The sequence below is a fragment of the Trifolium pratense genome, linkage group LG3, assembly GCF_020283565.1.
Source record: "Trifolium pratense cultivar HEN17-A07 linkage group LG3, ARS_RC_1.1, whole genome shotgun sequence".
Classification (NCBI taxonomy): Eukaryota; Viridiplantae; Streptophyta; class Magnoliopsida; order Fabales; family Fabaceae; genus Trifolium; species Trifolium pratense.
In genome coordinates, this window is record NC_060061.1 from 31949876 (window position 1) to 31961604 (window position 11729).

An 11729-nucleotide genomic window follows, 5' to 3' on the forward strand; every position below is an offset into this window, starting at 1 on the left:
ATAGAAGATTATGTCTAGTTAATTAAATAATTATTAGATAATAGTTTATTAATAATTATTTAGGTATAAGTAAGATTTAGTATTTTTATTGTTATGAGAACTTTTGTATTATTGGGTTGTTTAAATGGGCTTTGTGCCTTAGGCCCATTAGGAGTATTATATATAGGCAGTGTCTTATGCACTTTAAACAAGGAATGAAAATGAATGAATTTATTTTATCTTTATTTTACTTGTTTTCTTTATTGTTTTTCTAGGTTTAGCTTAGTGTAGCTTGATAGAGCTTCAACTCTCTATCAGTTATATCCTTTATTTTCCTTCAATAAACTTAAACCTCCCAAATTGGAGGAACTCAAAAAATTTATTTAAGGGAGGGATTGTACAAATTTCCCAAATCATTATTCTCTTTTATACTACTCAAACCAAAACAATACTAGTTGTTATTCACATTCACCAGCCCTTCCTTCCAAAGGTATTGCCTGAAACTAGGTGACAAACTTTCCTTCCCCCTCCTCTCGAATCAATCTCCTTTTCTCTCCTAACTTGCAAACAAGACCTTTGGCTTTAGTTGATGATGATCTAAGTTTTAGATTTGGATCCTCTCTTGATATTTGGATCCTCTCTTTTCTTCTTCTAACCACAAACCCTCTCCAAATCTCCCTATTTTTGTTATTCCCTCTTCAAAAACAAAAATTACTAGAACCAGTGTGAACTCTAAAATCAAAATATATTTGCTATCGATAAACCCAAATAAAAAAGCTGACATAAATTATGAAGAATTTCCTCTCCTTTCATTTGTTTTAATTAATCACAATCAGCACTCCTCGTAACCCTTTCTCTGCTAACTTTTGTTATTTATTTTGTCTTCGCAAATAAACCCGTTAAACCACAATTTTCCATACAAAAAATTAACATCAATAAAATGAACCTTTCTGAACCATTATGAACTCAAAAATCAACGTATATTTAGTAGCAATAAATCCAAACAAAAAAGCTGACATAAATTATGAAAAATTGACTTTTACACGTGCACACGCACGTGCACGTGCACGCACGCGTGCACACACATGTAAATTACTCATAAATATACAAACTTTTTAACAAAAAATAAAATCTATAATAAAATAAAAGATATAACAACGTATATAAATAATTAGGTACTAGTTTATTCTTAATTGAAAATTACATAAAGTAAAATATCATGAAATATATATATATATATATATATATATATATATATATATATATATATATATATATATATATATATATATATATATATATATATATATATATATATATGACTTTAAACATCTAAAGCTCCAATAAAATCGTCAATGAAGAAGGAGACTAATCATAATGGTGCATTCAATGCTTTAGATATCTTAAACATATATACTTTAGATATCTTAAACTCGTAAAGAATAGCATTCCAGTACATGAGGTGAAAGTTCATCAACATTAGCAAACTTAGGAGTTATACATGTCTTCAAAGATACAATATTGGGTAACCGGATGACTTCCTTAGATGTCTTCCATCTATAATTGAGATGTGACGTATTCTTTTAGACATGGATGCACCATTGTCCTCTGTAATGCAATAGACATCTTTTTTTCTCATATATTGTGAGGAGGTGGCCCAATTATGCTTGCTAATTTTGAAACAATATGTGATCCTAACAAACCAGGCCATACTTTCAAGTTATTAGTATCCGATGGATTTGCTGCAACTGAAGTTCATGGTTCTGCGGGTGGTATAATTGTACCTTGGCTTGGCAGATTGATCACATTAGTGTAATAGTGTTGATGTTTGTAGTGAAGAGTTCTGATTGTATATCAAAGTTCGATATACTAATGGTGATTATTGAATTTTTTTTATCCCTATCTATGTTGGTCCTAATTATAAGAGAATAGAAAAATGCTTTGGGAGAACTTGCGCTCTATTGCAAACAATATCAATGAGGTGTGGTTACTTATCAGAGATTTTAAAGATATAGTTTTTTCTGCTGAGAAGATAGGTGGATCATTTGATTCAATAAAAAAAAATGTAACAAGTGTTGGGTCATCACGAGGGGGCAGTCGGGGATCATCCACATTGGGCTTAAGAACAACTCTACAAGTGAGTTGAACACCACACTCTTACCCAAAACCTTAAGGTGTTAGGTTTATGGGTCATCTCACTTATAAAGTGTTCAACCTCCACTTTTCTAAGCAATGTGGGACTTAACCACTCACACTTGCCACAACAATCTCCCCCTCAAGTGTGAGTCCATCCACTCTTGGATATGCTCCCCCTCAAGCGGAAGCTTTCTTCATCCTACACTTGTACCGCCGTAAGCCACAAGCCACACTGCTCCACGGGACTCGCTGCCTGACCACCTTTGTCAGGAAGACTTTCGATACAAGGAGCCAGTTCAACCCTTCGTCGAACCATCGGCTCTGATACCACTGTTGGGTCATCACGAGGGGGCAGCCGGGGATCATCCACATTGGGCTTAAGAACAACTCTACAAGTGAGTTGAACACCACACTCTTACCCAAAACCTTAAGGTGTTAGGTTTATGGGTCATCTCACTTATAAAGTGTTCAACCTCCACTTTTCTAAGCAATGTGGGACTTAACCACATGCTTTGGGAGAACTTGCGCTCTATTGCAAACAATATCAATGAGGTGTGGTTACTTATCAGAGATTTTAAAGATATAGTTTTTTCTGCTGAGAAGATAGGTGGATCATTTGATTCAATAAAAAAAAATGTAACAAGTTCATGCAACTTATTGGATATTGGTGCTATGGGACCTAAGTTCACTCATAGAGGCCCAAATTTTCAAGGTGGTCGGCATTTTTATAAAAGACTAGATAGAGTTCTTTGTAACAAAAATTGGCGATTGAATTCAGATGGATTTGTGAAGGTGTTAGCAAGGCTGAATTTTTCTAATCACCATCCTATTTTTATAAAAGACTAGATAGAGTTCTTTGTAACGAAAACATGACGGTTCGTACAAAATAAATAATACAATGTAGTTAGCAGTAAAAAATATAACCCACCACCCACATGGATTTGTGAAGTGAGTTATTCTTATGTGGTCATGAGACCAAGAAATTAAATTTAATATACACTCAAACACAATAAATAATTTAATCATTTAAAAAATTATATATTATTTTATTATTACTTTTTCTATATTTATTTTTCTTGTGTTTGTGACCAAGAATGTGGTCCAAATTTTTGGGTCCATGGAAGAATATCTCGAGTGAAGTTTATGTATTACTGTACTTAACAGTAAAAAGTAATACAATGTAGTTAATAGTCTAGTGATTAAACCATTTGTGTAAAATTTTGTTTGTGTGGTTTTTTACTTTTTTTTGGTAAACAAGGCTAAGAATACAAGAGAAAAAGAATAAAAGACCAAAAAGATTAGTTTTGAAGAATAAAGTTCTTATTGTATCGTTTCTAAGCAATTCATGAAAGTCATCCGGAGGAGAGTCATGGCTTGAAAATTTGACATCTGAGGAGACTCCAAGTTTTGCAAAGAAATCCGCATATTGATTGTATTCTCTAAGAGTATGACAAAGAGAAACATTGTATATAGATATCAACTCATTTATGTCTTGGATCAAAACTGCGTGGATATGATACTTCAAATTGAGTCTTTATACGAGGTTGATGCAGTGTAAAGAATCTGAGTAGCAGACAAGCTCATCAAAATCCATGTCAATGGCCAACGGGAGGCCCTTGTTGATAACATACAATTATGCATACAAAATGTCAGAAGACCCTTAAATGAAGCTAGATAACCCTGCAATATAGTAATCAAAAGTGTTTTTAATGACCCCACTAGATCTAATTGGAGATCCGAGACAACTTCCGTCGACATTAAGAATTGTACGGGAGAAGTTGTGGTTCCACTTGATAAATCTATCCGCTAAGTCGTCATTAGGAGCGGAAGAGAAACAATTTTTGGAAGTCTCAACCATAAATGTGATGTTATAGGAGAGTCGGCTTAAGGTTCATGTCTCGTTGGTCAGGCACATAAGGTTGTGATGTCTCAATGCACATCAAACACCTGCCCAAAAAAAAAAGAGAAAAATTGGGGGTTTGAGTCCACCTGTTTAATTTTTGTATATTTTTTTTACGCAATTAGTATTTCTTTTTCTTAATTAAGAATCCCATTTTTAATATTTTTTAGAATAAAGATAAAAAAATAGCTTTCGAGTAAAAACTATTTTTAAAAACTTAGCTTAATTATTCAAATTGATCTTTTTAAAAAATATGATTTATTTTTTATTAATTTGTTACCTTCAAAATGTCTTAATTTGTCTTGTCGTCCGTGTCTCTCTCTTCTCCAACCACCACCACCATTGTCTCAATCTTCATGTTATCTATCTATCTATCATACACTTATCTACCATACACCGTACAACCTTGTTGCCTTCCCATGTATCAGTCTCTAGTTGCAACAATAACACCTTCAACTGTGACACGGTAACCAACATTTCCTACCCTTTTACCAGGGTGTTTTTAAGATTTTGGTATTCTAGAGACAACTTATATTTTGGGCTCAAACTAATAAGAAGAAAAAAAAAATTGAATTTTCAATAAACATTAAATTTTTTATTTAATATTCAAATACATGTACAAACAATTCTCACGAGCACTTGTAGGTTCAAAGTTACTAATAATTCTCACAATCAACCTCGGATTATTTAAGCCTAAAAATATGCCTGCAAAACCAACTAAAAAAGAGAGAATAAGAAGCTGGAGAAAAAATTAATAAGAATTTTATTATATCTTTCTTGAGTTTAATGCACCTGAAAAAAATTATTTTGAGCTCCAATTTTAAACTTATTTTGTGGGTCTAAGATGGTTGTCCTCTTCGTTATGTATCACACTAGTTTTAGTGTCCGTGCTAACACACGAGAAACACCGTCTTATAGTAATTTCGTACAATAAATATCCGACAAATAGTATTCGTGAAATTTGTCTTAATATCACGAAATTCAAAATATATGTATGGGGGCATATCATATGAGAGTGGTATGCAGGGGCGGGCTGTGTAAGGCTTGGTGCGGCTATAGCCACACCAGCCCAGTCCAATTAAAAAAAAAAAAATACAGAAAATTACTCTTATACCCTCAGTCAAAGTCATCACCACACAAACTTCTCTTTCTTCTTTCACGACAAAGACTCATGACCGCACCGTCCGCACGCTGAACGCTTCATCGACCACCACCACCGACGAACCGCACACTTAACGCACCACCACCACCACCACCACCGGCGGACCGCGTACGCACGACCACCACAACGACGAACTGCCTCGACAGAATCAGATCCGGTAAGAAAGTCTATCACAAGAAAGAAATTATAACAACATTTCACAATATAAGAAACTGATTTTTGAATAATCTTATGGATTTGATATGGAAAGTGAGTGTTGAATTTGAATTTGAGTTTGGGTTGGAACTTTGAAGGATTTCCATAAGTGGGGAAATATTTAATTAAACCCTAAAAGATGAGAATTTGAGAGTTATGAAATGAAATAGGGAAGAAGGGTACTAGAGAAAGGATGAAGAATATGTTGTAGTGTATAGCAGCAAAAATGAACATTGGTTATTGTCTTATTGAACGTGGAATCTTGTTATGTTTTTGTGTGCTTTTGTTTCCTTTGCCTTGTCCCTTTGTGGCACTTTAAGTGCTTCTTGTTGTGTCTGTACAGCAGTACTATCATATGTGAAGAGTGTATTGAGTAACAAGATGGCCGATCAATCGTCTGTTAACTTATATAGAAAGAGATGTTCTTAGAACCATTGATAATGATGTAATTTTAGCTCATTTTCAACAAATGGCGGATAGGCTATTTTCTTTGTAAATTTAGTTGCGACAACTATTTTTAGTGTACCTTTTTATTAAATGTAATATAATTTAGTTCTTTGAGCAAAAATGTTAGCCCCACCGGTAATTGAAGTCTGGGTCCGCCCCTGGTGGTATGTATATATGAGAATGATGAGAATATTTATCAATCATTAGATTAAAATAGATGGTTCAGATTAAAACTAATTATCAGATATTGAGACCGATGAAGATTAATGGTTTATGTGTTTTTATTGAATACCGTTAATTTTGACTTATCTCAAAAACATATCAAACGATTTTAGATTTTTATAAAACTTAACATAGATGATCTATATGATATAAACTTTCAATCAAACGGTGAATTTTGTAAAATTTGTATTCGTTAAAGCATTATTGAGCGGTGTAATATTACTCATATATATATATATATATATATATATATATATATATATATATATATATATATATATATATATATATATAGGGATTTGCTATAACACACCCACCCATTTTTATGAAGGTGTGCATTAGCAACGTACACCTTAGGGTGTATTTAATCACTTTTTAGTTATTAGTTGTTAAAACACACCTTCTAAAAAATTAGTGGGTGTATTCTAGCAAATGCTTATAGGAGTTGCTAACGTACACCCACTTATTTTTTAGAATGATTGTTTTAGCAACATGCACCTCAAGGTGTATGTTACCACTTTTTAGTTATGACTTGTTAATACACACCTTCTAAAAAACAAGTGGGTGTACGTTAGCAAAACCCATATATATATATATACACGATATAAACTTTCAATCAAACGGTGAATTTTGTAAAATTTGTATTCGTTAAAGCATTATTGAGCGGTGTAATATTACTCAAATATATATATATCACGCTAATACGATAAATAGTTGTGTGGATGAGAATAACAATTCTTAATCATATTAAATTAGCCGTTTTTTTTTTTTGCCTAGTGGCTAGAAAATTCACCTTAAAGGTGAATAAGTGGAGTGTCCCGGGTTCAAACCCGATCTCCTGCACAAATAGTGTGATGTCCCTACCAACCGATCTAAACTCACGGGGACAATTAGCCGTATTTATACACGTGCACCGCAAAGGGTGTCCAGATAACAATTCGTTTATATAACTAGCGTAAAAGAAGTGAAGAATCATAATACTTCTATGAAAACAAATACAAATTGACAGATATATGGTTTGATGAAAGTGAAATCAGAGAAAAATTATAACAACAACGGAAGCATCAGAAGAAGGCAGCAAGTAAAAACGGAGTCACATGGATCAAATTGTGATCCTTCTAAGGACATCAAAGCCAAATATAATTTCAACTTAGATTTTAGAGAATTCTAGTTGAGTTTTAACTTTTAATGGACATATGATTAGATTCTATCTATTCATTATTTCGATCTATTCATTCTACTTAGAGGATTCACATCGCCTCTTTCTAAATGTTCAGAAGGATGCTCCTACAGGTTTGAATGGATGCTGTTGATGGGTAGGATCCATTCATTGACAAATCATTGCGTTATCAAATTGCAAATTTTATACATCCTTTGTGTCAATATAAAATAGAAGAACAACAAATTTAAAAGGTGAAACAGGATGAAACTTAAAATGAAGAAACTGATTAAGCTTAATGTACAAAAGCAGAGTCTACAAACTAGCCAACTGGGTGGTGGGTGATACATATTATACGCTATATATATATATGCGCACACACATACGTCGAGTTATCAAGGAATGTTAAGAAAGTTAAACCCTACAGCCTCCCCTCAACTGGCCCAAAAAAGAAATGGAGACAAATTACAATCAAAGGAATGATCCTGCTAGCAGTTCAAAACTTAATATATTCCCATATGTTAGTAAAGGCTACTAATGAAACCAGTACGGATGCAGAAACTACAAAAACCGAAGACCACAAGGTGACGCGGTTTGAGGAAGTCTTTGATCTGAAAGGCCCCCTTCCTACAGATAAAAAGTCTCCTAGCCCCCCAGCATTTGCAGCTTTCTGTGAAATCTTTCTATTGTCAATTGACTTGGATGCCTTCTGCTGTTTATACGCATGATTAGTACGAGTAGCACTTTCAGCATCAGCAGCATGATCTTCTGCAGCTTTCTTCTCCTGCAAAATGGAAACAAACCTCACAACACATGCACGGACAACCTCTTAGTCATGCAAGCAAAATAAGAAAAATTTTCTTACCACTGCGATGCTTGGTTTTGAATTGTGCTGTTCTTGTGTAGAACTCCCATCTGCGACCTGTTCAACCTTCAAACGGATTCTCCTTTGAGCAGTACCTTGCATATGATTTGTCTTCAATTGTTCGTCTCGTGCCGGTCTGGCCCTTCTAATGATTCCACTTTCAGCAGGCATAACTGTATTATTATAGTTACTTGGTTGATCATAACCATTGACAACATTGCACACTTCACCATAATTAACATCCGATGGAAAAGATGTCTGGAAATTGTTTTGCAATAATACAACATTGCTCTTTTGATCATCGCCACTATGGTCAAAGGTGTTAAATGATGGTGTTGTCGCAGAAGGAAAGCTTCTGGCAATTGCTTCTTGAGAATAAGCAGCTTGCATACCCTACAACATAAAATAAGATTAACTTTATAAAGACGACGCGACAAAAACCATGTTAAATTATTAGAGCTGCCACTGGCGAATGGGAAACTACTGCATTGACCGAACAATACATAGCGTTAGAGCTGTTACTTACAGTTATATTAGAGCCCGCTTCTGATTCACTTCCTGAACCATTGTCTTTAATAACATTAAACAAGGAGAAGTTCTGCTGGTGACTACTGAACTCCTCAGAAGGAAGTTGATCCCAATTAAGATTATAATTTAAAAAGTCCGAAATGTTTATCTCATTTGTACCATATTGAAGCCCATATTGACCATCTGATTCATTGTTTGCTTGATAATTAAATTCTTGTGGCATGTGCGCCAAAACTGGGGAGAATAATCTGTCATCTAATAATAGGCCGTCTTTTGGGTTATAATACATGTCCAAGATTGACGCCTGATCCTCCTGCAGAAATTATCAAGTATAAGTACTCAATCAATAAATCCAATGCGACAAGTAAAAGAAATAAATCTATAAAATGTCTTAGAATTATCAAACTCCAATAACTAGTAACAATAGATTATGGCTCAGTTAATAAATCTAACCTCTGCAGCTTGTTTAACAATTTGATTTTGGGCATCATGAGCATCATATCCGTCACTATGGCAATCGACCGAGGTTATAACATTAGATATGGTTTCCTCAGAGACATCGGGGATAAAGGGCAGCTGTTTATCCTCTTCTGTGACCTGTGATGTGGATGCCGTAATAGGAGCTTGATCCGATTGTATTTCTTCAGGAGAGTAATTGGCAGTCAAAGGAGCTGGAGTAGCTTGCTCCACTTCACCACAGTTTGAAACTTCAAGGCTCTCATCATTTTTCTTAAATAACCGACAGAGGACATACGGATTCTGATACAAGTCAAAAAAAAATATTAGTAATTGTTATCATATTCATATAATTCCTTAGCTAGCTGTAAAAAATGGGAGAATATAACAGACCTGTCCAGGGTTGGTACCATCAAGCTCCTTCAGAGTGGGACGATACTCGTGCATAACCCAATTAGTCCTCTTCCCTTTGGGTGCACGACCACTGTAGAAAACTAGAGTCTTCTTCATTCCAATCAAGATGTTTCCAGACTTGATTCTACGATCCTTTCCCGTTGCCTTCCAATAACCATGAGTTGTTGCTCTGTTCAATCGATGTCCGTTTGGATACTTTCGATCCTGTGGACAGAAGAAGAACCACTCTGGATCCTTGTTTCGTATCACCGACAAACCTACAACATACCCAACACACACCGAGAGACAAAAAAATCAGCAACATAAAACACAGAACAATTCTACATTTAATTGTTACTCAAATCCTTGTAAGTTGTTATCAATTCCTTAAACAAAAACAAACAAAAAAAGACTAAGGCACTGTTTGGATAAATAGCTTAATTGAAAGTTTATAGCATAAGTGATTATCCTACTAGATTTATAAGCTAATTCGATAACAAATACTAATAAAATAAAACTTTATTCATACAAACGATAAACTGTTCTCATATAAGCTAAAAGTTGTGTTTTCACAAGCTATCCTGAAGAGCTTATGAAAATAAGCTGAAAACAGCTTACCAGCAAATTAGTAATAAGTTGTTTCCATAACAAACAATCTATAACAAGTACTTATATTACTAAATAATCTTAAATCTTAAATAAGTCAATCCAAACAAGCCATAAGTATACGATCTATACAAAAAATCAAGAAAACACAAATTTAACTACAAGATTAAGCAACTTTAGTAAATCACAAGTTATGAGTGTAAAAAAGAAAAGAAAAAATACCAGGCATATCCCATGGTTCCCATTTGCAGATATCAATCTCTCGAATAACCCAAACCTCATCACCATTCCCATTGATCTTAGAACGTAGATAGTAATCAACAAGTTCCTCATCGGAAGGTCGAAATCGGAACCCTAACGGAAGCGAATTCAACGGCAAAACCGCCATCCCATGATCAAGCGATGGAACACAGTCAAGAGAACCCATAGCATAAAATAAAAATTAATAAAAAAGAAATTTAAGGATCTTGATGAATTATTATTATAAAGAAAAATAGAAATTGAGATTCAGTGGAATAATTCAGAGGATTTAAGGATGTGATGGTCCATAGGTTTTTTTTTTTTTTAATATATAAATTTGATTAATGAGATAATATAAGTAAAGTAAAAGAAGGTGAAGAAGAACAAAGAACAGAGAAAAGTGGTTTTTGAGTGATAGTGTTTGTGTGCTGTGTGCTTTGTTTGTGGAGTGTTACGTTACGTAGGGAAAGAAACCGCGTTTAAATCCCATCGTATATACCGCGTATAGTGTTTTACCCTTGATTTAGGAGGAAACTACGGAAGTGCCACTAGTGTCCTTGTTAAATGAAGCTTTGAGGAGAAGGAAAGGGGGAAGGGTAAATTGGGGTGAAAAAATTGGGACGGTTGGTCAGAAGAAGTGTGGGAGAGGGAAAAAAGGACATGTTGTAATGCAAATGAGAGGTTGACACGTGGTGATGAAATTGGAGAATTGATGGAGCCTTGTTTACTTACCGATTAAGAAAACCAATACTACACATTTTTATTTTTTTTTAAGCAAAAACCATACTACACATGTACTGTGTACAGTGTACACAACCCGTGTGTATATTGATTTTCTTTTTTTGTTAAATTAAAATACTTCAGTTGGTTAAAAAAAAAAAGGTACTTCAGTCTTATTTTTAGACAAAATTACGTTCTTTAATTTAATTTCAAGTAACTATTTGTCATTGATTTTTTTTTAATAATATTTAGTCTGTTCAATTCATAATAAGGTATTAAGGTTAGCTAGATATTTTTGAGCAGCACGCCACTTATTGTAAGGAGTTCTCATTATTCAAATATAGACATGACTTAATTATGGATATTCTTTTTTATATTTTAGATGTGCGAGAATATCTGTGAAGAAATAGGCACATGTGAATTTCTTGGCTGAACCACGAGAGGGGAGATCGACACTTCGGCGGACAGAAGTTTTGGTGCATGGATGGTTAGGAGGTAAACTTTTTTGTGCGGACTTGACTAAAGTTTCTCCGCTTGTGAGACTAAGGACTGGAGATTCTATTGTTGGATAGGAAGCCCTGAAAGTCGCTTCCATCAAAGTGGCAAAATAAGTGAAAGTATGCTCTGACAATCAACATGTTTTTATCTCATTTGTGCTCAACACTTTCAGCGTCCTAACACCAAAGGTTGCAGATCTCCTTAGGAGAGTTCAAAGGGTTAT

General features: G+C 34.3%; 1 protein-coding gene across 1 annotated transcript; it reads right to left on the reverse strand.

The window, feature by feature from the left end:
- Positions 1-7465: 7465 nt before the first annotated feature.
- LOC123917603 (NAC domain-containing protein 62-like) lies at positions 7466-10958 on the reverse strand. Its single transcript, XM_045969370.1, has 6 exons — positions 10271-10958; positions 9443-9720; positions 9047-9352; positions 8592-8906; positions 8066-8458; positions 7466-7984 (listed from the first exon to the last, which is right to left on the reverse strand). Exons 1-6 carry the CDS (start codon positions 10473-10475, stop codon positions 7697-7699), a joined length of 1785 nt encoding a protein of 594 aa, XP_045825326.1. The 5' UTR covers positions 10476-10958; the 3' UTR covers positions 7466-7696.
- Positions 10959-11729: the final 771 nt, after the last annotated feature.

Excerpts from the sequence above, each read along its gene's own strand:
- LOC123917603 (XM_045969370.1), bottom strand. The coding sequence starts at position 10,475 with ATGGGTTCTCTTGACTGTGTTCCATCGCTTGATCATGGGATGGCGGTT. Across the intron at positions 9,353-9,442 it reads ATGGTACCAACCCTGGACAG|AATCCGTATGTCCTCTGTCG; the intron begins GTCTGTTATATT and ends GACTTGTATCAG. Across the intron at positions 8,907-9,046 it reads TTGTTAAACAAGCTGCAGAG|GAGGATCAGGCGTCAATCTT; the intron begins GTTAGATTTATT and ends TAATTTCTGCAG.